Source organism: Hyla sarda (assembly GCF_029499605.1).
Source record: "Hyla sarda isolate aHylSar1 chromosome 1 unlocalized genomic scaffold, aHylSar1.hap1 SUPER_1_unloc_23, whole genome shotgun sequence".
Lineage (NCBI taxonomy): Eukaryota > Metazoa > Chordata > Amphibia > Anura > Hylidae > Hyla > Hyla sarda.
Genome location: NW_026607585.1, coordinates 20,001 through 44,110, shown reverse-complemented (window position 1 = coordinate 44,110; position 24,110 = coordinate 20,001). Strand labels below are relative to the sequence as shown.

The 24,110-nt window shown below is 47.9% G+C and overlaps 1 protein-coding gene across 1 annotated transcript in view; it reads right to left on the bottom strand.

The window, feature by feature from the left end:
* Positions 1 to 1,313: 1,313 nt before the first annotated feature.
* The window catches only part of LOC130298130 (zinc finger protein 260-like), a gene marked incomplete at its 5' end in the record, with an annotated part of 40,035 nt that continues 17,238 nt past the window's right edge, over positions 1,314 to 24,110 (bottom strand). Inside the window, 3 exon segments of the mRNA XM_056551032.1 lie at positions 1,314 to 3,406; positions 4,826 to 4,934; positions 5,052 to 5,137. Of these exon segments, the coding sequence (XP_056407007.1) occupies positions 1,446 to 3,406; positions 4,826 to 4,934; positions 5,052 to 5,137 (2,156 nt within the window). The 3' untranslated portion in view covers positions 1,314 to 1,445.

Here is a 24,110-nt window from a genome sequence, read left to right as displayed (position 1 = left end):
TTAATCTTATTATAGACGGCATTAATCTTACTATAGACGGCTGTTCTCTTACAATAGAGGACATTAATCTTACTATAGATGACATTAATCTTACTATAGACGGCAGTTCTCTTACTATAGACGGCAGTGCTCTTACTATAGATGGCAGTTCTCTTATGATAAACAGTGTCACCAAAGCCCCTCCCCTCACCCCACCTCCTCTCCCTGCTTCACTGATGGGAACCCCATGTACAAACCATCCACAAAATATCCCAAATAAAGTTTGGCTTCTTCTTTTCTCTCCTATATCCTCAATACTTTTCCTCCATTGATCCAGATCACAGTTGTCCTTGGCAGATACAGACAAACACCGCCATGAAGGTACGGACCGACACCGCCATGAAGGTACGGACCGACACCGCCATGAAGGTACGGACCGACACCGCCATGAAGGTACGGACCGACACCGCCATGAAGGTACGGACCGACAACGCCATGAAGGTACGGACCGACACCGCCATGAAGATACGGACCGACAACGCCATGAAGATACGGACCGACAACGCCATGAAGATACGGACCGACAACGCCATGAAGATACGGACCGACAACGCCATGAAGATACGGACCGACAACGCCATGAAGATACGGACCGACACCGCCATGAAGATACGGACCGACAACGCCATGAAGATACGGACCGAAAACGCCATGAAGATACGGACTGACAACGCCATGAAGATACGGACCGACAACGCCATGAAGATACGGACCGACAACGCCATGAAGATACGGACCGACAACGCCATGAAGATACGGACCGACACCGCCATGAAGATACGGGCCAACACCGCCATGAAGATACAGACCGACAACGCCATGAAGATAGGGACCGACACCGCCATGAAGATACGGACCGGCACCGCCATGAAGATGAAAACCACCATGAAGATATGGACCGACAACGCCATGAAGATACGGACCGACACCACCATGAAGATACAGACCGACAACGTCATGAAGATACGGACCGACACCGCCATGAAGATACGGACCGACAACGCCATGAAGATACGGACCGACACCGCCATGAAGATACGGACCGACACAGCCATGAAGATATGGACCGACACCGCCATGAAGATACGGACCGACAACGCCATGAAGATACGGACCGACACCACCATGAAGATACGGACCGACACAGCCATGAAGATACGGACCGACACCACCATGAAGGTACGGACCGACACCGCCATGAAGATGAAAACCACCATGAAGATATGGACCGACAACGCCATAAAAATAAAGACTAAAACCACCATGAATATTAATCTTTTATTGACTTTTTAATGTTGGTTATTTCCCACATCAAAATGGCTTCTCCGCTAAGTGAAATCTGTGATGATTCTTTAGTTTACCTATACGAATAAAACATTTCCCACATTCTGAACATGAATACTCCCCTACCCTGTGTGACATTTCTCATGTGTATGAAGATACGATTGATTTGTAAAACATTTACCACATTCTAAACATGAATATGGCTTCTCCCCTGTGTGACTTCTCTTATGTCTAACAAGATGTGATTTACTTGTAAAGCATTTCCCACATTCTGAACATGCATATGGCTTCTCTCCTGTGTGACTTCTTTCATGTACAACCAGATCTGATTTACTTGTACAACACTTCCCACATTCTGAACATAAATATGGCTTCTCTCCTGTGTGACTTCTCTTATGTGTAACAAGATGTGATTTATATCTAAAACATTTACCACATTCTGAGCATGAATACGGCTTCTCTCCTGTGTGATTTCGCTCATGCCTAACAACCTGTGATTTACTTGGAAAACATTTACCACATTCTGAACATGAATATGGCTTTTCTCCTGTGTGACTTCTCTTATGTATAACAAGATGCGATTTATATCTGACACATTTTCCACATTCTGAACACGAATATGGCTTTTCTCCTGTGTGAATTCTCTCATGTCTTACAAGCTCTGGTTTACTTGTAAAACTTTTTTCACATAATAAACATGAATACGGTTTTTCTCCTGTATGAATTCTTTCATGTATAAGAAGCTCAGATTTTTGCTTGAAGCATTTTCCACATTCTGAACATAAATATGGCATCTCTCCTGTGTGACTTCTCTCATGAATAACAAGATGCGATTTATATCTAACACATTTCCCACATTTTGTACATGAATATGGCTTCTCCCCTGTGTGAATTCTCTCATGTCTTACAAGCTCTGATTTACTTGCAAAACATTTCCCACATTCTGAACATGAATATGGCTTCTCTCCTGTGTGACTTCTTCTATGTTTAACCAGATCTGATTTACTTGAAAAACATTTCCCACATTCTGAACATAAATATGGCTTCTCCCCTGTGTGACTTCTCTCATGTGTAACAAGCTGTGATTTACTTGTAAAACATTTACCACATTCTGAACATGGAAATGGCTTCTCGCCGGTGTGAGTTCTTTCATGTATAATGAGAGCTGATTTACAAATAAAATATTTCCCACATTCTGAACATGAAAATGCATTTTCTCCTGTGTGAATTTTCTCATGTGCAACAAGCTGTGATTTATATGCCAAGCATATACCACATTCTGAACACGTATACAGTTGCTCCCCTGTGTGACTTCTCTCATGTATAACAAACTTTGATTTACTAGTAAAACATTTCCCACATTCCGAACATGAATATGACCTCTCCCCTGAGTGACTTCTCTCATGTGTAACAAGTTGCGAATGCCTTGTAAAACATTTCCCACATTCTGAACATGAATATGGCTTCTCTCCTGTGTGGCTTCTCTCATGTGCAACGAGATGTGATTTACTAGTAAAACCTTTCCCACATTCCGAACATGAATACGGCTTCTCTCCTGTGTGAATTCTCTCATGTATAATAAGATACGATTTACGTTTAAAGCATTTACCACATGCTGAACATGAATATTGCTTTTCACCTGTGTGAATTCTCTCATGTTGAGCAAGATTGAATTTTTGTGTAAAACATTTCCCACATTCTGAGCATGTATACGGCTTCTCCCCTGTGTGACTTCTCTCATGTCGAGCAAGACTTGATTTTATTGTAAAACATTTCCCACATTCTGTACATGAATGCGGCTTCGCTCCTGTGTGACTTTTCTTATGTGTAACAAGATCTGATTTATATGTAAAGCATTTTCCACATTCTGAACATGAATACGGTTTCTCTCCTATGTGTTTCCGCTTATGCTTACTGAGATTTGTTTTGTGTGTAAAACATTTCCCACATTCTGAACATGTATATGGTTTCTCTCGTGGGTGAGTAAGGGGGTCTTCTCCTGCAGAGTGCTCTATAATATCTTCATCTTCCTCTTTATAATATGGTAATATTATGACGTTCTCTTCAGAGTTCATGGGATTTTCTGTGGGGATTAAAGACAGATTTTGAGACTTTAGTCTTAATCATACAAGAAATAGATTTATACCCTTTTTATTAGGTTGGGTTCACACAGGTGCAGTTTTTGCATTCAGGGAGGACGTTACTGCTGGATTCGTGTGACTCCAGCCCTATAAAGACTTGGGCACCACCTCAAATGGTTTAAAAACAAAACACACACATTGTTAGGGTGCGGTGCCCTTCTGGGTGTCCCTCCTGGTGGTCTAGGGGAGGTGTTTGTGACCATCAGGATCCTCACCTCTCGGCAAAACCCCCGGTATTCCTACATGGGCTGGGTACCGACCTTTAATGGCTCTGCGGGCAGATACCTTGGCTAACGCCTAAGGGGATGCCGGGAGCATCGGTGAAAAGGGACATGGAACCTTCTGAGACGCTGGACCTCGTGTGGCCTTCATGTCATAATTTGGTATCAGTAATGGCGATCTCATCATGGCCTCCGTCTACTGTCAGCCTGTAGTCACATGTTATTGATGCAGACAGCAGGGGGCGCTCTGGATGTACAGCAGGGAGACACGCACAATAGCTATGCGTCCTGGCATCATGACATCCCCGGGGTAACCCCTCCTGGCATCATTACATCCCCGGGGTAACACCTCTTGGCATCATTACATACCTGGGGTAACACCTCCTGGAATTATTACATACCCGGGGTAACACCTCCTGGCATCATTACATACCTGGGGTAACACCTCCTGGCATCATTACATACCTGGGGTAACACCTCCTGGAATTATTACACACCCGAAATAACACCTCCTGTCATTATTACATACCCGGGGTAACACCTCCTGGAATTATTACATCCCCTGGGGTAACACCTCCTGGCATCATTACATTCCCGGGGTAACACCTCCTGGCATCATTACATCCCCTGGGGTAACACCTCCTGGCATCATTACATCCCCTGGGGTAACACCTCCTGGCATCATTACATTCCCGGGGTAACACCTCCTGGCATCATTACATTCCCGGGGTAACACCTCCTGGCATCATTACATACCTGGGGTAACACCTCCTGGAATTATTACACACCCGAAATAACACCTCCTGTCATTATTACATACCCAGGGTAACACCTCCTGGAATTATTACATACCCGGGGTAACACCTCCTGGCATCATTACATACCTGGGGTAACACCTCCTGGAATTATTACACACCCGAAATAACACCTCCTGTCATTATTACATACCCGGGGTAACACCTCCTGGAATTATTACATACCCGGGGTAACACCTCCTGGAATTATTATATACCTGGGGTAACACCTCCTGGCATTATTACATACCTGGGATAACACCTCCTGGCATTATTACATATCTGGGGTAACACCTCCTGGAATTATTACATACCTGGGGTAACACAACCTGGAATTATTACATACCTGGGGTAACACCTCCTGGAATTTCCTCCTTCACTTCCCTCATACACGGGTGATGGCTCCTCATCCTCTCTTCTTCATCCTCCACTTTATTATTAGTCAGATCTCCCCCCTGATGTGACATATAGAACAATTCACTACAATACAGCAGACAGGAGGAGCAACAGAGACCCCCAAAATCTATGACTGCAGGACCCCCCTATAGAGATATAGGATCAGCCTCATCTACCTGATGCTTCTCTGGGACATTTCCCTCTGGATAGTCCTGGGAATACAGAGGGCGGGGACACCTCTCGGGTGGATCAGTGACTCCATCTGTTGGGAACACAGAGGGACAATAGATTATTACCATGTGATCAGATGATGGGCGTGGTACATAGAGACCCTCATTATATAGGAGCAGATTTACTGGTAACCCGGTTTCTATAAATCCTCTATAAGACTTAAATTATCAGTCCTAGAAGGGACAAGAAAAAAAACACAATTGGAAGCTCCTCCCCATGCAACGCTCCCTACTATTCGTGCTTATAGGGTTTGGGGAAACCACATAACTGGACAGTATTATCCTATATTTCTCTGTTCCTCTCCATGACAGCGCCCTCCGGGACACACCCTATGATGGGGTTAGGGTGGGACCCCAGTCCGTAGAATCTTCCTTCAGAAGGATACATCTTGTTTGGTCTTACACTGTGGTACAGACATGGTTCTGGTAGAGCGGTCCTCACACTGTGGTACAGACGTGGCTCTGGTAGAGCGGTCCTCACACTGTGGTACAGACGAGGCTCTGGTAGAGCGGTCCTCACACTGTGGTACAGACGTGGCTCTGGTAGAGCGGTCCTCACACTGTGGTACAGACGTGGCTCTGGTAGAGCGGTCCTCACACTGTGGTACAGACGTGGCTCTGGTAGAGCGGTCCTCACACTGTGGTACAGACGAGGCTCTGGTAGAGCGGTCCTCACACTGTGGTACAGACGAGGCTCTGGTAGAGCGGTCCTCACACTGTGGTACAGACGAGGCTCTGGTAGAGCGGTCCTCACACTGTGGTACAGTCGTGGCTCTGGTAGAGCGGTTCTCACACTGTGGTACAGACGTGGCTCTGGTAGAGCGGTCCTCACACTGTGGTACAGACGTGGCTCTGGTAGAGCGGTCCTCACACTGTGGTACAGACATGGCTCTGGTAGAGCGGTCCTCACACTGTGGTACAGACATGGCTCTGGTAGAGCGGTCCTCACACTGTGGTACAGTCGTGGCTCTGGTAGAGCGGTTCTCACACTGTGGTACAGACGTGGCTCTGGTAGAGCGGTCCTCACACTGTGGTACAGACGTGGCTCTGGTAGAGCGGTCCTCACACTGTGGTACAGACGAGGCTCTGGTAGAGCGGTCCTCACACTGTGGTACAGTCATGGCTCTGGTAGAGCGGTCCTCACACTGTGGTACAGACGAGGCTCTGGTAGAGCGGTCCTCACACTGTGGTACAGACGTGGCTCTGGTAGAGCGGTCCTCACACTGTGGTACAGACATGGTTCTGGTAGAGCGGTCCTCACACTGTGGTACAGGCTTCTCTTGTGCTTTGTAACATCTTTGGATTGTCCCTATAATCCCCCACAATAAAGTCTTCCCCTTGTCCTTATTCGGACCATGGTGGTGAAGAATCAGGTTCTAGTCCTCCCTCCAAGGTTCAGATCCCATAATTTACTCCCGTCCTTTACTTACATCCAGACTATAGAAGACGTCTCCTCCGGAATGTCTTGGGTTCAGATCCCTTTATATACTCCCATCCTTCTTATATCCAGACTATAGACGACGTCTCCTCAGAGGTTCAGATCCCTTTATATACACCTGTCCTTCTTACATCCAGACTATAGACGACATCTCCTCAGAGGTTCAGATCCCTTTATATACTCCCATCCTTCTTACATCCAGACTATAGACGACATCTCCTCAGAGGTTCAGATCCCTTTATATACTCCCTTCCTTCTTACATCCAGACTATAGACGACGTCTCCTCAGAGGTTCAGATCCCTTTATATACTCCCATCCTTCTTACATCCAGACTATAGACGACATCTCCTCAGAGGTTCAGATCCCTTTATATACACCCGTCCTTCTTACATCCAGACTATAGACGACGTCTCCTCAGAGGTTCAGATCCCTTTATATTCTCCCGTCCTTCTTACATTCAGACTATAGACGACATCTCCTCAGAGGTTCAGATCCCTTTATATACTCCCGTCCTTCTTACATCCAGACTATAGATGGCGTCTCCTCAGAGGTTCAGATCCCTTTATATACTCCCTTCCTTCTTATATCCAGACTATAGACGACGTCTCCTCAGAGGTTCAGATCCCTTTATATACTCCCATCCTTCTTATATCCAGACTATAGACGACGTCTCCTCAGAGGTTCAGATCCCTTTATATACACCCGTCCTTCTTACATTCAGACTATAGACGACGTCTCCTCAGAGGTTCAGATCCCTTTATATACTCCCATCCTTCTTATATCCAGACTATAGACGACGTCTCCTCAGAGGTTCAGATCCCTTTATATACTCCCGTCCTTCTTACATTCAGACTATAGATGGCGTCTCCTCAGAGGTTCAGATCCCTTTATATTCTCCCGTCCTTCTTACATTCAGACTATAGACGACATCTCCTCAGAGGTTCAGATCCCTTTATATACTCCCGTCCTTCTTACATCCAGACTATAGATGGCGTCTCCTCAGAGGTTCAGATCCCTTTATATACTCCCTTCCTTCTTATATCCAGACTATAGACGACGTCTCCTCAGAGGTTCAGATCCCTTTATATACTCCCTTCCACTGTGGTACAGACGTGGCTCTGGTAGAGCGGTCCTCACACTGTGGTACAGACATGGTTCTGGTAGAGCGGTCCTCACACTGTGGTACAGGCTTCTCTTGTGCTTTGTAACATCTTTGGATTGTCCCTATAATCCCCCACAATAAAGTCTTCCCCTTGTCCTTATTCGGACCATGGTGGTGAAGAATCAGGTTCTAGTCCTCCCTCCAAGGTTCAGATCCCATAATTTACTCCCGTCCTTTACTTACATCCAGACTATAGAAGACGTCTCCTCCGGAATGTCTTGGGTTCAGATCCCTTTATATACTCCCATCCTTCTTATATCCAGACTATAGACGACGTCTCCTCAGAGGTTCAGATCCCTTTATATACACCTGTCCTTCTTACATCCAGACTATAGACGACATCTCCTCAGAGGTTCAGATCCCTTTATATACTCCCATCCTTCTTACATCCAGACTATAGACGACATCTCCTCAGAGGTTCAGATCCCTTTATATACTCCCTTCCTTCTTACATCCAGACTATAGACGACGTCTCCTCAGAGGTTCAGATCCCTTTATATACTCCCATCCTTCTTACATCCAGACTATAGACGACATCTCCTCAGAGGTTCAGATCCCTTTATATACACCCGTCCTTCTTACATCCAGACTATAGACGACGTCTCCTCAGAGGTTCAGATCCCTTTATATTCTCCCGTCCTTCTTACATTCAGACTATAGACGACATCTCCTCAGAGGTTCAGATCCCTTTATATACTCCCGTCCTTCTTACATCCAGACTATAGATGGCGTCTCCTCAGAGGTTCAGATCCCTTTATATACTCCCTTCCTTCTTATATCCAGACTATAGACGACGTCTCCTCAGAGGTTCAGATCCCTTTATATACTCCCATCCTTCTTATATCCAGACTATAGACGACGTCTCCTCAGAGGTTCAGATCCCTTTATATACACCCGTCCTTCTTACATTCAGACTATAGACGACGTCTCCTCAGAGGTTCAGATCCCTTTATATACTCCCATCCTTCTTATATCCAGACTATAGACGACGTCTCCTCAGAGGTTCAGATCCCTTTATATACTCCCGTCCTTCTTACATTCAGACTATAGATGGCGTCTCCTCAGAGGTTCAGATCCCTTTATATTCTCCCGTCCTTCTTACATTCAGACTATAGACGACATCTCCTCAGAGGTTCAGATCCCTTTATATACTCCCGTCCTTCTTACATCCAGACTATAGATGGCGTCTCCTCAGAGGTTCAGATCCCTTTATATACTCCCTTCCTTCTTATATCCAGACTATAGACGACGTCTCCTCAGAGGTTCAGATCCCTTTATATACTCCCTTCCTTCTTATATCCAGACTATAGACGACGTCTCCTCAGAGGTTCAGATCCCTTTATATACTCCCATCCTTCTTATATCCAGACTATAGACGACGTCTCCTCAGAGGTTCAGATCCCTTTATATACACCCGTCCTTCTTACATTCAGACTATAGACGACGTCTCCTCAGAGGTTCAGATCCCTTTATATACTCCCATCCTTCTTATATCCAGACTATAGACGACGTCTCCTCAGAGGTTCAGATCCCTTTATATACACCCGTCCTTCTTACATCCAGACTATAGATGGCGTCTCCTCAGAGGTTCAGATCCCTTTATATACTCCCTTCCTTCTTACATCCAGACTATAGATGGCATCTCCTCAGAGGTTCAGATCCCTTTATATACACCCATCCTTCTTACATCCAGACTATAGACGACATCTCCTCAGAGGTTCAGATCCCTTTATATACTCCCGTCCTTCTTACATCCAGACTATAGACGACGTCTCCTCAGAGGTTCAGATCCCTTTATATACACCCGTCCTTCTTATATCCAGACTATAGACGACGTCTCCTCAGAGGTTCAGACATCTTTATATTCTCCCGTCCTTCTTACATCCAGACTATGGACGACGTCTCCTCAGAGGTTCAGATCCCTTTATATACACCCGTCCTTCTTACGTCCAGACTATAGATTGTGTCTCCTCAGAGGTTCAGATCCCTTTATATACTCCCATCCTTCTTATATCCAGACTATAGACAACATCTCCTCAGAGGTTCAGACATCTTTATATTCTCCCGTCCTTCTTACATCCAGACTATAGACGACGTCTCCTCAGAGGTTCAGATCCCTTTATATACTCCCATCCTTCCTACATCCAGACTATAGACGACGTCTCCTCAGAGGTTCAGATCCCTTTATATACACCCGTCCTTCTTACATCCAGACTATAGATGGCGTCTCCTCAGATGTTCAGATCCCTTTATATACACCCGTCCTTCTTACATTCAGACTATAGATGGCGTCTCCTCAGAGGTTCAGATCCCTTTATATACTCCCGTCCTTCTTATGTCCAGACTATAGACAACATCTCCTCAGAGGTTCAGACATCTTTATATACTCCCGTCCTTCTTACGTCCAGACTATAGACGATGTCTCCTCAGAGGTTCAGATCCCTTTATATACACCCGTCCTTCTTACATTTAGACTATAGACGATGTCTCCTCCGGAATGTCTTGGGTTCAGACACCTTTATATACACCCGTCCTTCTTATGTTCAGACTATAGACTACGTCTCCTCAGAGGTTCAGATCCCTTTATATACACCCGTCCTTCTTACATCCAGACTATAGACAACATCTCCTCAGAGGTTCAGACATCTTTATATTCTCCCGTCCTTCTTACATCCAGACTATAGACGACGTCTCCTCAGAGATTCAGATCCCTTTATATACACCCGTCCTTCTTACATTCAGACTATAGATGGCGTCTCCTCAGAGGTTCAGATCCCTTTATATACACCCGTCCTTCTTACATTCAGACTATAGATGGCGTCTCCTCAGAGGTTCAGATCCCTTTATATACTCCCGTCCTTCTTACATCCAGACTATAGACGACATCTCCTCAGAGGTTCAGATCCCTTTATATACTCCCGTCCTTCTTATGTCCAGACTATAGACAACATCTCCTCTGGGTTCAGACATCTTTATATACTCCCGTCCTTTTAACGTCCAGACTATAGACGATGTCTCCTCAGAGGTTCAGATCCCTTTATATACACCTGTCCTTCTTACATTCAGACTATAGACAACATCTCCTCAGAGGTTCAGATCCCTTTATATACTCCCGTCCTTCTTACGTCCAGACTATAGATGGTGTCTCCTCAGAGGTTCAGACATCTTTATATACTCCTGTCCTTCTTACATCCAGACTATAGATGGTGTCTCCTCAGAGGTTCAGACATCTTTATATACTCCCGTCCTTCTTTCGTCCAGACTATAGATGGTGTCTCCTCAGAGGTTCAGACATCTTTATATACTCCCGTCCTTCTTACGTCCAGACTATAGACAATGTCTCCTCCGGAATGTCTTGGGCTCAGACACCTTTATATACTCCCGTCCTTCTTATGTTCAGACTACAGACAATGTCTCCTCAGAGGTTCAGGCACCTTTATTTACTCCCGTCCTTCTTATGTCTAGACTATAGACAATGTCTTCTCCGGAATGGCTTGGGTTCTGCAAAACGACGGTCACCTCATATCTTTGACACAATTTTAGGAAGGATTTAATTTTAGGATTACTGGGATAGATAAGTTTAGCCTGAGCTCTCCTTTAAGGATCAGTTCACACAGTAGGAACTGTGCAAAATGTCTGTAAAACATGGGTGGACATTCTGCCGATGCAAGGATCAATCTGAAACGTTCTGTCTCAATAAGTGGCAATGCGATTTTGAGCAGAATCCACAGAAATAAGAAACCTGAAATCTAAGTGCTTCAGCGGAACTTTTGAGGAGGAAAGTTTTTACTGCAGATTCCGATGAGAAATTCCAATGTGTGAACAAGGCTTAAAGGAAATCTGTCATCAGAATCACCCGCACTAAACCTGTTACACAGGCTTGTAGTGCGGGTGATCCTGATTAAAACGCTTCTTACCTGGTTAAAAATGGTTCAGAGCTTCTCAAGATATCTATATTTTTAGTTTTCTGTTATTCCCTGGCTTGGGACTCAGTGGGAGGTCTTATCATCTCTGACTCGGACACACGTGATTCTAGCTGGGCGGAGCTGCCTCCCGGCTCATGAATATTCATGAACTAATCCTCCTGGTCTAATTCTTCTTTCTCGGTCTGTTTGTGAATAAATACACCCTCCGTCCCTCCCTTCCTCCCACCCCCGGCTTTTCACTTATGCAGCCCGTCTTCTTACCATTCTTAATCAGGTAAGGAGCGTTTTAATCACGATCACCCGCACTACAAGCCTGTAGTCATGCCCACGCTCCCTTGTGACGTCACGCCACTCCCCCTCCATTCTATGGGGATAAGTTGTCTGATCGCGAGGGTTCTGTCACTGGGAACCCCTGAAATCTCTGCTGTGGCACCCGTCATCCGGTGCACTGAGCGAATTTCACTCCATGCCGGATGACTAGCGATGCAGCATTGGAGGCTCGTGACATCACAGCCACGCCCCTCAATGCAAGTCTATGGGAGGGGGCTGGGCAGCCACCATGTCCCCTCCCATAGACTTGCATTGAGGGGGCATGGCTGTGTCACAAGCCTTCATCACCACAGGTGCTGCAGGGAGATTGGGGGGGGTCCTTTGGATAGGGGATAAGATGTCTAGGGGCTGAGTAAGGTTTCAGTTCAGGTTGTTGAGATGGACCTGGGAATAGAAATCTTCTTCCATGGCCCCTCCGGGATTTGTTCCTCTTGAAATCAAGCTCCCTCCAGACCTCTACAACAGTTCTGTCCAAGGTGTAGCCCTTATACAATACACCATGGACTCCAAACTAGGCATGTCTTCAATTATTGAGCAGATTCCAAGACACCGTGGACCCCAAACTTGGCATGTCTTCCCTTATTGGGCAGATTCCAAGATGCCATGGACCCCACACTTGGCATGCCTTCCCTTATTAAGCATATTTCAAAATGCCATGGACCCCACACTTGGCATGTCTTCCCTTATTGAGCAGATTCCAAGATGCCATGGACCCCACACTTGGCATGTCTTCCCTTATTGAGCAGATTCCAAGATGCCATGGACCCCACACTTGGCATGTCTTCCCTTATTGAGCAGATTCCAAGTTGCCATGGACCCCAAACTTGGCATGTGTTCCCTTATTGATCAGATTCCAAGACGCCATGGACCCCAAACTTGGCATGTCTTCCCTTATTGAGCAGATTCCAAGATGCCATGGACCCCAAACTTGGCATGTCTTCCCTTATTGAGCAGATTCCAAGTTGCCATGGACCCCAAACTTGGCATGTCTTCCCTTATTGAGCAGATTCCAAGACACCATGGACCCCAAACTTGGCATGCCTTCCCTTATTGAGCAGATTCCAAGATGCCATGGACCCCAAACTTGGCATGTCTTCCCTTATTACGCAGATTCCAAGTTGCCATGGACCCCAAACTTGGCATGTCTTCGCTTATTGAGCAGATTCCAAGATGCCATGGACCCCAAACTTGAAATCTGCTCAATAAGGGAAGCGATGGCAAGTGTGGGGTCCATGGTGTCTTGAAATCTGCTGAATAAGGGAAGCGATGCCAAGACACCATGGACCCCAAACTTGCCATGTCTTCCCTTATTGAGCAGATTCCAAGACACCATGGACCCCAAACTTGGCATCGCTTCCCTTAATGAGCAGATTCCATGATGCCACAGGCCCCACACATGGCATCGCTTCCCTTATTGAGCAGATCACTTTGACTTGATTTGAAGGCCTTTCCTCTTTTCTTTGGTGAGATGTCCGGTCGAGCAAATTCCCTTATTCCCAGGAACACCTTTTGATTTTTGGTAGTCAGGCAGGATTTCTCTGTATTCCCAGTATGAGAGATGGTCCCTTGGTAGGATGGAGGGGGCTGCAACATGTAGAAGATCATCTAGATAAGGGACTACGTGAACGTATCGCAGGTGTATGACTGCTGTCACTTCCAATATAATCTTAAATACTCGTGGGGCCGATGAGATCCCCAACGGCCAGGCTGGAAACTGAAAATGGTGGAGCCTCCGATACAGAAAGAGCTCAAACCTGTGGAATTTTTAATATTTTGGATGTATCGGGCTGTGATAATATGGGTCTTGAAGATTTTGGATTTGTAGTGTTGCCATCTTGAACCTCTTCTATACAATAAACAGATTATCCTAAGTAAAACAAAAATAGAGACACAAACACAGTTGCACGTCCACCATTTGGATTTTGATCTATCTGCTTCTCAGCATAAATTCAAAAACTAACAGGTTGTTATTATACATTTTGATCAAAAAGTACAAGCCCACTCGCTACGTCAAGGCCCCCCTAGTCAGAGTGGGTCCCTAACCTAACACTGGCGCAGCACCAGGCGGCAGCTAATGCAATAACAGGCCCACAGGGGGAACGACCCAGTGGCCAGACAGCCCCACTGCTGTCCGACCAAGCCCCTGGCTCTTGGCCATTCCACCCCACAGACAAAGCATCACAGAAACAATGACCGCCACAGAGCACCATACCAGTGTGAACACCTACCAAGTGCTCCCTGCCAGAGGACTGGGAGAATGCTGGGAGGGATCCCATATGTAGTCTACTACGCATTAATAACGCCTGGGCGGAATGGGTGGAGCAGAGTGCTGGCTATGGAAGAGGGGAAAGACTACAATTGTAAAACAAAAATAGAGACACAAGTGATCAAAATACAAATGGTGGATGTGCGGCTGTGTTTCTCTATTTTTGTTGTACATTTGTAGTTTTTCTCTTCTTCCATGGCCAGCGCTCCGCTCCACCCATTTGGCCCAGGTGTTATTAATCAGCAGGATACGCACAAGGGTTTCGTCCGATTCTCCAGTCCTCTGGCATATGGGAGGTGTTCACACTGGTGTGATGCTCTGTGGCGGTCATTGTTGCTGTAAAGCTTTGTCTGTGGGGTGGTGCAGCCCAGAGCTGGGGGCTTGGTCAGGCAGCAGTGGGGCTGCCTGGCCACTGGGTCGTTCCCCCGATGGGCTTGGTGTCTCGGAGGCAGTGGCTGCTGCCCAGCACTACACCAGTGTTAGGGACCCATTCTGAATAGGTGGCCTTGACGTGGCGAGTGGGCTTGTACTTTGAGTAAATTTTATAATAACAACCTGTTAGTTTTTGAAATTATGCTGAGAAACAAATAGATCAAAATACAAATGATGGATGTGGGGCTGTTTGTCTATTTTTGTTGTAGATTATCCTAAGTGTCCTCACTAAAAATAGAATAAAAGAATAGTGACCCCAGCATTCTTCTCCTGAGGGTACTGGACCTATAGCTTTTTATTATTTTTAGGAGTGTTTATTATTTTTAGTGCACCTTATAGAGGTACTCCGGTGGGAAACTAACTTTCTGGAGCAAGTTGATTTCACATTTTTTTTTTTTTTTTTTTACAGATTTGTAAATTACTTCTATATAAAAATCTTAATCCTTCCAGTACTTATCGGCTGCTGTATGCTCAACAGGAAGTTGTGTAGTTCTTTTCTGTCTGACAACAGCGCTCTCTGATGACACCTCTGTCCATGTCAGGAACTGTCTAGAGTAATAGCAAATTCCCATAGGAAACCTATCCTGCTCTGGACAGTTCCTGACATGGACAGGTGTCAGCAGAGAGCACATCCTGTGGTTTCAGTGTGAACAGCGTGTGGGTGTGTCCCTTTGTGTGCTCCACAGAGATCCAGCAGAGCTGACTAGAGCAAGTGTTTCCATCAGCCTTTCCCAGGAGTGTGGCAGGCTCCTGGGAAGAGCCTCCCTGCATGGATTCCCGGGCCTCCACTTCCCGTTCTTCCAGGCTGGCAAGAGGGGTGGGGGGGGGGGTTGGGGGGTGGAGAGAAAACAGTGACAGCCATTTTTCTGGCCGGAGGGAGAAGATCCAGCATAGTCTGCAGCAATGCAGGCTCTGCTCCTCCGGGAACGGGTGCCAGCCAGAGATCTGGTGGACAGAAGGCGAGGAGGAGAAGTGTGGAGTTGTGGGCAGAGAGAGGGCCCAGGGAGTCTAGCGCCACCTACTGCTCCCGCATGGCCGCGCGGTTTGCTGAATATTATCAGTGCGGCAAGGAGCTGAAGTTGGCCAGAGAGGATCTTCGTGGGGCACAGAATCTGGTGAACACAGGATCCAAAAAGAACAGGTCAGAGCTGAAGAAAAGGATCTGTGCATTGAAAGCAGAGATTGTGAAGCTGGAGGAGAGGAGAGCAGAGATCTTGGAGGGGAGCGTTCTCTTTAAGGAGAAGCTTTAGAACGACAACCAGTTTGCCGCCATGAATTCCCCAGGTAAGGTGAACGATGGGGAGAGTAGTGGCGGTGAAGATAGTGAGGATGGCAGTGAATGTGTAAAGGAGGAGGAGGAGGGAAAGGGAAGTGTACAGGTTGTGTAGGAAGAGTCTGTAGCTACTCCATGTAATACGTACCACCAAGACCACCCAGGACAGCTACATAGAGCCAGCTCGTGGCACTTCCTTTGAATGAAAGTGAGGAGGAGGATGTGGAGAGTGAAGCTGGGGGGATTGCTGAGAGCGATTGTTATGCAGTCCCCAGCCCTCCTCCAGAATTTCACATTTGGAGATGACCAGTGCGATGATGTGGCAGTGAAGCGAAAATCTAAGAATCAGAAGACCAAGGAGACAGTGAAGTACATGTTAGTTCCTTTCCAGCAGTCGGGGCCAGCTGCAAAGCTGGTTCAGACTGCTGGTCCCCCCAGACTGCAAGACCCTGTGTCTATAGTGGAACGGGGCCAGCATGGGGGGGGGGGGGGGTACAGCAAGGCATCAAATATGGCTGCGGACGCTATAAATGTGAAGCCCACCCATCCTGTCCGTAGGGAAGGGCAGGATGGGTTCACGGTGGGCAGAGGCAAGTTACACTGCTGTGTGCTCGGGGGGGGGCACTCACCTGTGAGGGGGGCTCGTGTCCAGGTGCCGGCAGAGAGCGTTGGGTCCAGGTGCTTGGGGGGTGGTCCTCCGAGTACTGTATGTTCTGCAGGAGCTGCGGGGCACTCCTCTGTTGGGGGGGGGGGGGGGGGGGTTAGTGTCCGGGCGCCTGGATCAGCTGCAGAGCCCGTGCAGTCGGGCAAAGGAAAAAAAAAAGAGTGTGAGAGGAGCTGGGGTGCGCTCGGAGGGGAAGCCCCAGACTCCAGAAGTTACATCATCCCTGGAGGAGAAGCCATCGGCATTGACCCCGGCAGCTAAGCCAGGACAGAAATTAATTTCTTAAACCAGCTACACTACAAGTCCCAGCCAGCCCAGAATTTGTTAGGCAGGATGCTAAGAGTGGAAGATGTGAGAATGATGGATGTAGAAGTGTTGTGGATGAGAGGAGTGTATGTGGGAGTGGTATGAATGGAAAGTCTTGTATGGATGGAAATAAAGATGATGAAAGTAGTGGTGTGAATGGTGTTATTAGTGGTTCTGGACCTGTTCCGGCTGCCCCCCTGGTAGTGACTGCTCCTAGGAGCTATGCCAATGTCGCTGCCGGGGTTTTCAGGGGGGGTCCCCGTCTCCGTCCGGCTCTGGAGGCCACTTGCAACAGCGCCTCCTGGAGGCTCTACACAGGGGTGACAGGTCGATCAAGGTAGAGGGAAGGGGTGAGGTCGACCTGTCTTTCTGGATAGAGAGGCATGGTTTGGGGGGCTTTCCGAGAGCGGAAAGAAGAGGTGGTCTGGTCCCTCCCGACATTCGGGCAGTACAATAACCGTAGGAATGTGGTCCGTCTGATTTAGAGGGGCGGGGATGCGTGCCCACCTCGCCCAAAAGTGGTTGAGCTTCTCCTTCAGATGGAATTCAGGGCGAGTGACATCTTTGCCCTGATTCACCCCTACGGGTTAGCAGAGTTTGATGTCAGTTTCGTTCGGCAAGAGGGTCTCGAACTCTTCTGGTCAAACTACGAAGTGGCAAAGAACGAGCCCGGCTGGAAGGATTTTGCTGTAAAGGCAATTTCCTGTCAGAACTCTGTCAAGAAGGTGATCGTTTTGACCCGTAACGAGTCACTTTCTTGTTATGACATTATGACCTGGGGGATGGGGTATGGGGATGTCACAGAAAAACTTGGATGAGCACGGGATTTGGTCCGGGGCCTGGACGTTTTCCGTCTAACTCAAATGTTCAGGGAGTACATTTGCCCATATTCCATCAGCCGCCTTCCTTGGACACGATAGGATCCAGGTCTTCTACCAGGGGCAGCCTAAGGTCTGTCAAAGGTGTGGCAGCCCCACCCACTTTAGCAGAGCCTGTACTGTGCAGGTCTGTGCTTTGTGTGGTGGGTCATCTGGCCGCATCCTGTAGGCAGATCCGGTGCCACCTGTGTGGTGTCCTCGGGCACCCTTTTAGCCGTTGTCCTAGCGCCTTTGCCTGTGCAGTGGCCGCTCCGGCTGAGGAGAGCTGTGAAGTTGCCTCGGCTGGGGAGGGTACGGGCAGGGATCGGGGCACAACAGGGCTAGTGAAGAGGAAAAAGGTCCCCGCCAAAGTAAGGCGGGAGGAAAATCGTAGAAGGAGTAGGGAGCTGGAGAGTGCCCAGGTGATGGGGGTAGCTTCAGCCCCTGCTCCTGAAGCTTGCCCTGTAACCGCTGAAGCCCTGGAGGAGAATGTGCTGGATGAGGAGATCAGGAGGCTGCGCAGAGAGGAAGGCAATATGGCCGACCCTTCCGATTCCTCCCACTATGAAAGTGTGGATGAGGAAAGTGGGGTGAGGCCCAAAAAGAAAGATAAGGGCAAAAGGAAAGGGAGAAAGAAGAGATCAGAGTCCTCTGAAACTCCTGGTACTACGGGCCAGGTCCAAAACAGAAGCATGAATGCCCCCCCTCTGATTGACCTATCAAACAGATACCTCGTCCTCTATACTATCTCCTCTCCCTCCTTGGAGGGGGAAGGTGAGGGCAAGGTGCCTAGGGAGAATGAGCCTCTGGGGGAACTGTCCTGTCCTATTGAGGCACCTTCCTCAGAGGGCAGGGCTAGACCGGAGCCGGATGGAGATGGGGACCATATGAATCAATCGGAGTGTAAAAAAAAAAAGATCCAAGAGTGGTCCTGCCCTCTCGTCTTCTTCGGGGGATGAGGGGGCAAAAAAGAGGGGAAAACAAAAGTAAAGGGTGTGGCCATCTAATTTAAACACCCTGTATGGTTGCACTCACCCCATTGACGCTGGCATCTATTAATTGTGCCAGCATAAAGTCGGATACGGCTAGATTTGCAGCCTTTGATTTTTTCGGCAGCGTTGAAGCAGACATTTTCTTTTTACAAGAGACCAGGTTGTCAGATCTAGCCTCTCTGGTAAAAGCCAGAAGAGAGTGGAGGCGCGGCCCCTCCAACTGGTCTCTTGCGGCTGAGCCGTATAGTGGGGTGGCGGTCCTTTTTACCACTCCTATTGAATGCCGTCGGGTTATTGAATTAGAAATCGGGAGATGCCTGATCTTGGGTTTCACCTATCATCAAGGTAGTCACAGGTCTAGGATAGATAGGTTTTATTTAAAGGAGGAAGCCGTCTCTTCCGCAGTGTCCGTGGTTGAGTTCTCTGATCACTGTATGATGTGGTTTTCCCTGAATGTTTCAGAGACCCCCCGGATGGGAAAAGGTTCTTGGAAGCTGAATTTGTCCCTCCTGGAGGAAGCGGAGATAAGACAGTCCTTTGAGGATTTTCTTCAGAGTCAGGTACCTTTACTGGATCTTTGTAGTAATAAGCTGGAATGATGGGAGATATTCTAGAAGCGCGTTGCGGTGTTCTTCCGCCAGCTCTCGAGCCTCAGGTCCCTGAACAGGTATCGCTTGTATCAGGGTCTGAGGAGGAAACTCGAGCTTCTTGTTTCGACTGGAGGTAGCCGAGAGGATATCTCCAGAGTGAAATCCTTGCTGATGAGGTGTCAGTACGATAGGCACACATCTTTGGTTTTTGAGAGGGTTTCGGGAAGTACCGCTCGCCCGACCCTTACAGAAACTGTAAGATGTCAGTGAGTAATAAAGTCATTTCAGGACTGATTGATAGTACAGGATCTCTGAATCGGTCCAGATCAGGGATCTTGGAGGTCGTCAGATCCTTCTACTCGCACCTCTTGGGGAGGAAGGATCTGGACAAGATGTCGGCTTTCATGGCTGAAACCATTCCTGAGCCAGGGGTAGACCCCTCTCTTGATGTTTTGGCAGAAGAAATCAGGGAAGAGGAAATGAGACTGGCGATCGAGGGGCTTGCCCCAAGAAGTCACCAGGTCCAGACAGCTTAACATCAGAATGGCACGGGACCTTTAAGGAGTCTTTGGCTCCCCTCTTGACTGAGGTATTCAATGAGTGTCTCTCCTCGGGCACTCTGCCAAATTCAATAAGGAGGTCAGCCCTGATTCTTCTCTCAAAGGGTAAAGATCCCAGCCGTATTGATAATTGGAGACCCATAGCTCTTCTCAATACAGATAGGATGCTTCTGGATAAGATACTGTTTAATCGGCTGGTGAAGTTTGCACCCCGGCTCCTTTCGGGGGCTCAGCACTGCTTTGTTCCAGGCCGAAGAACCTTATGTGCTGTCCTTAGTATCAGGGAGGCAGTGGAGCAGAGTAGTGCCGGTTTCTGGAAAGGGTACTTGTTGTCCCTGGATCAGGCCAAGGCGTCATCCAGAGATATGGCTTACCGAGTACTTTTGTTAATTGGCTTAAGATCTTGTATGCAGGGGCAGAGAGTTTCCAGCTGGTGAACGGTTGGTCTGGCCACCCTTTTGTGGTGGGGTCCGGAGTCCGTCAGGGTTGTCCTTTGAGCCCGCTTTTATAAGTGTTTGTGATCGATCCCTTTGTCCGGAGGGTAGATCGTGGGCTGTTGGCGGGAGTCGGGATGAGTCTGGCGGAGCTGGATGTCGCCCAGAGAGTGGTGGCGTACGCTGACGATGTCACCATTTTCGTGTCCTCGAGAGAGGAGATCGATGTGGTGATGTCGGATGTGGACCGCTACTCGGAGGCATCCGGGTCTAAGATCAACTGGGATAAGTGTGAGTATCTGGCTGGGAGGGGGAGATCCCACCTTTGATCTCCCGGACACCCTTCCAGGGCCCCAAGAGTCATCAAATGTTTTGGGCATCACATTCGGCCAAGATTATCCCGCCAAAAACTGGGATGGTAAGTTCCAGGATGCCAAGCAGAAGGTGGACCAGTGGAAGGGTTGGTCTATGACCCTCAGGGAAAGGGTACACCTGATCAAATCGTACCTACTCCCCTTGTTTATCTATCTGGGCAGCGTATGTATCTTACCAGAGGCTTACTATACTAGGATCTACAGCCTGTTTTTCCAACTGTTATGGGGGAACAGGATGAACCTAGTGAAGAGGGAGGTTATGTACCGCACAAGGAAACTAGGGGGTTTATCTATGGTAAACCCTGTGGTGTTTTAACCCCTTAAGGACCGGGGTTTTTTCCGTTTTTGCATTTTCCTTTTTTGCTCCTTGCCTTTAAAAAATCATAACTCTCAATTTTGCACCTAAAAATCCATATGATGCTTATTTTTTGCGCCACCAATTCTACTTTGTAATAATGTCAGTCATTTTGCCCAAAAATCTACGGTGAAACGGAAAAAAAAATCATTGTGCGACAAAATTGAAAAAAAAAACGCTGTTTTGTAACTTTTGGGGGCTTCCGTTTCTACGTAGTACATTTTTCGGTAAAAATTACACCTGATATTTATTCTGTAGGTCCATACGATTAAAATGATACCCTACTTATATATGTTGGATTTTGTCGCACTTCTGGAAAAAATCATAACTACATGCAGGAAAATTAATACGTTTAAAATTGTCATCTTCTGACCCCTATAACTTTTTTATTTTTCCGTGTATGGGGCGGTATGAGGGCTCATTTTTTGCGCCGTGATCTGAAGTTTTTATCGGTACCATTTTTGCATTGATAGGTCTTATTATTCGCTTTTTATTCATTTTTAAATGATATAAAAAGTGACCAAAAATGCACTATTTTGGACTTTGGAATTTTTTTGCGCGCACGCCATTGACCGAGCGGTTTAATTATATATTTTTATAATTCGGACATTTCCGCACGCGGTGACACCATATATGTTTATTTTTATTTACACAGTGTTTTTTTTTTATGGGAAAAGGGGGGTGATTCAAACTTTTAATAGGGGAGGAGTTAAATGATCTTTATTCACTTTTTTTTGCAGTGTTATATATAGGAGACTATAACACTGCACACACTGATCTCTTATACTGATCATTGTTATCCCATAGGGACCTATAACACTGCACACACTGATCTCTTATACTGATCATTGTTATCCCATAGGGACCTATAACACTGCACACACTGATCTCTTATACTGATCATTATTATCCCATAGGAGACTATAACACTGCACACACTGATCTCTTATACTGATCATTGTTATCCCATAGGGACCTATAACACTGCACACACTGATCATCATTGATCACTGGTTTCTCATAGGAAACCAGTGATCGACGATTCTGCCGCATGACTGCTCCTGCCTGGATCTCAGGCACCGAGCAGTCATTCGGCGATCGGACAGCGAGGAGGCAGGTAGGGGCCCTCCCGCTGTCCTGTAAGCTGTTCGGGATGCCGCGATTTCGCCGCGGCTATCCCGAACAGCCCACTGAGTTAACCGGCAACTTTCGCTTTTAGCCGCTCAGCTCTGAGCGCGCGGCTAAAGGGTTAATAGCGCGCGGCGCTGCGCGCTATTAGATGCGGGTCCCGGCTTCACTATGACGCCGGGCCCGCCGTGATATGATGCGGGGGTTACCGTGTAACCACGCGTTATATCAGGAGAGCAGGACCAAGGACGTACCGGTACGTCCTTGGCTTTCAAAAAGGTGTTCGTTAACCCCTTAAGGACCAACATCTCAAACCTCTGGAAAGAGAGGGCTCCTCCGTGAGTACTCTCCTGCAGGGAATGGTTTCGGCCTTTCTTCCAGGAATGGGAGAGAGGAGGGCGAGTGAAGGACCTCCGTACGCCCCATGGATATCTTCCGGCTTACGCTACCCCGACTCTGAAGGCGATACGTCGGTGGGATCTGGGAGATCAGGACCCAGTCAAGGCAGTTCCTTGACAAAAGGGTTCTGTTGACCCACTTCCAGAAGCCTCTGGCGCTCAGGGGCTGCCCAGGTCGGGATCTGAGGGTGGGGTTGTATATTTTAAACATGAAAAGGATCACCCAGAAGTTTTGGGACTTGGCCTGGCGCTGCTTTCAGGGGAAGCTATATGTAAGGGACAACCTGAAGTGCAGGAACTCTGATGACCGGGGATGTCCCCGAGAAGAGTGTGGGGACACGCTGGAAAGCATGGACCACTTCCTGCTTCATTGTCCCTTTAATATAGGGGCTTACAACCGGGTGGGCGTTTCCATCGGCTGGAGTCAGCTTGTCGGCCTTACCTATCTAGAGTGGACTTATGGGGCATTCAGGACCCTGGGTGGCCGAGACCGGGGCACTTTATTCTTAGTCAGTTTAGTGGTTAGGTACTACACGTGGAACGCGCAGTGTTTAGTGTCGACCCAACAGAAAGTCCTCTCTGAGGTGGAGGTCTGTAGGAATATCACTGGTGACATCGGGAAGATCGGGTCTTTGGAGTATGGCAGTCTTGGTACCAGTAGGGCCTCTCTCCTATGGTGAGGGTTTTCTTTTGATGTGCCCTAGGTTTTAGGCCTTTTGGGCCAAGTACATTATTTTGGTTAGGGGCAGTGATATAGGGATAGTTTAATGAAGGGATAGCGATAGAGTGAGAGGTAGGGTAGAGTTAGGGAGAGAGTTCAAATTTATTTATATCAGGACTGCCATCCTTCGATCCTGGTGGTGGGCTTATGAATGCACAACCTTGCTTTTTGTTTTGTTTTTAGAACGTGAGTGTTGATAAAGGGCTTACAGCAAGGGTCCTCAAACTACGGCCCGCCGAGGACATTTATCCGGCCCGCCGCTGCCTGGGACATCCCTGTGTCCGGAAAGATGTTTTCGGGACACAGGGATGGGCTCTCAGAGACCCTGCGTTTACTTTAAAAATGCAGGGGCCGCTGGGAAGGTGGCGCACGCAGGGACGTCACTGACGCCGTGCGTGCGCCCATAGCAACGGCGTGCAGAGGAGCGGGGCAGCGATGAGGACGTGTGCTGGCCAGCTAGTCAGCCAGCACGTCAGCTGAAGTGGGGTAGAACACAGGCATACAGCCTCCATCCATACACTGTATAGATGGATGGAGGCTGTATGTGTGTGGGGGAACATTATACTGCACCTAATGCGGGGGGGGGGGGGGGGGGGACACACTGTACTGCACCTAATGCGGGGGGGGCACTGTACTGCACCTAATGGGGTGGGGGGCACTGTACTGCACCTAATGCGGGGGGGGGGGGGGCACTGTACTGCACCTAATGCGGGGGGGGACACTGTACTGCACCTAATGCGGGGGGGGGACACTGTACTGCACCTAATGCAGGGGGGGGGGGACACTGTACTGCACCTA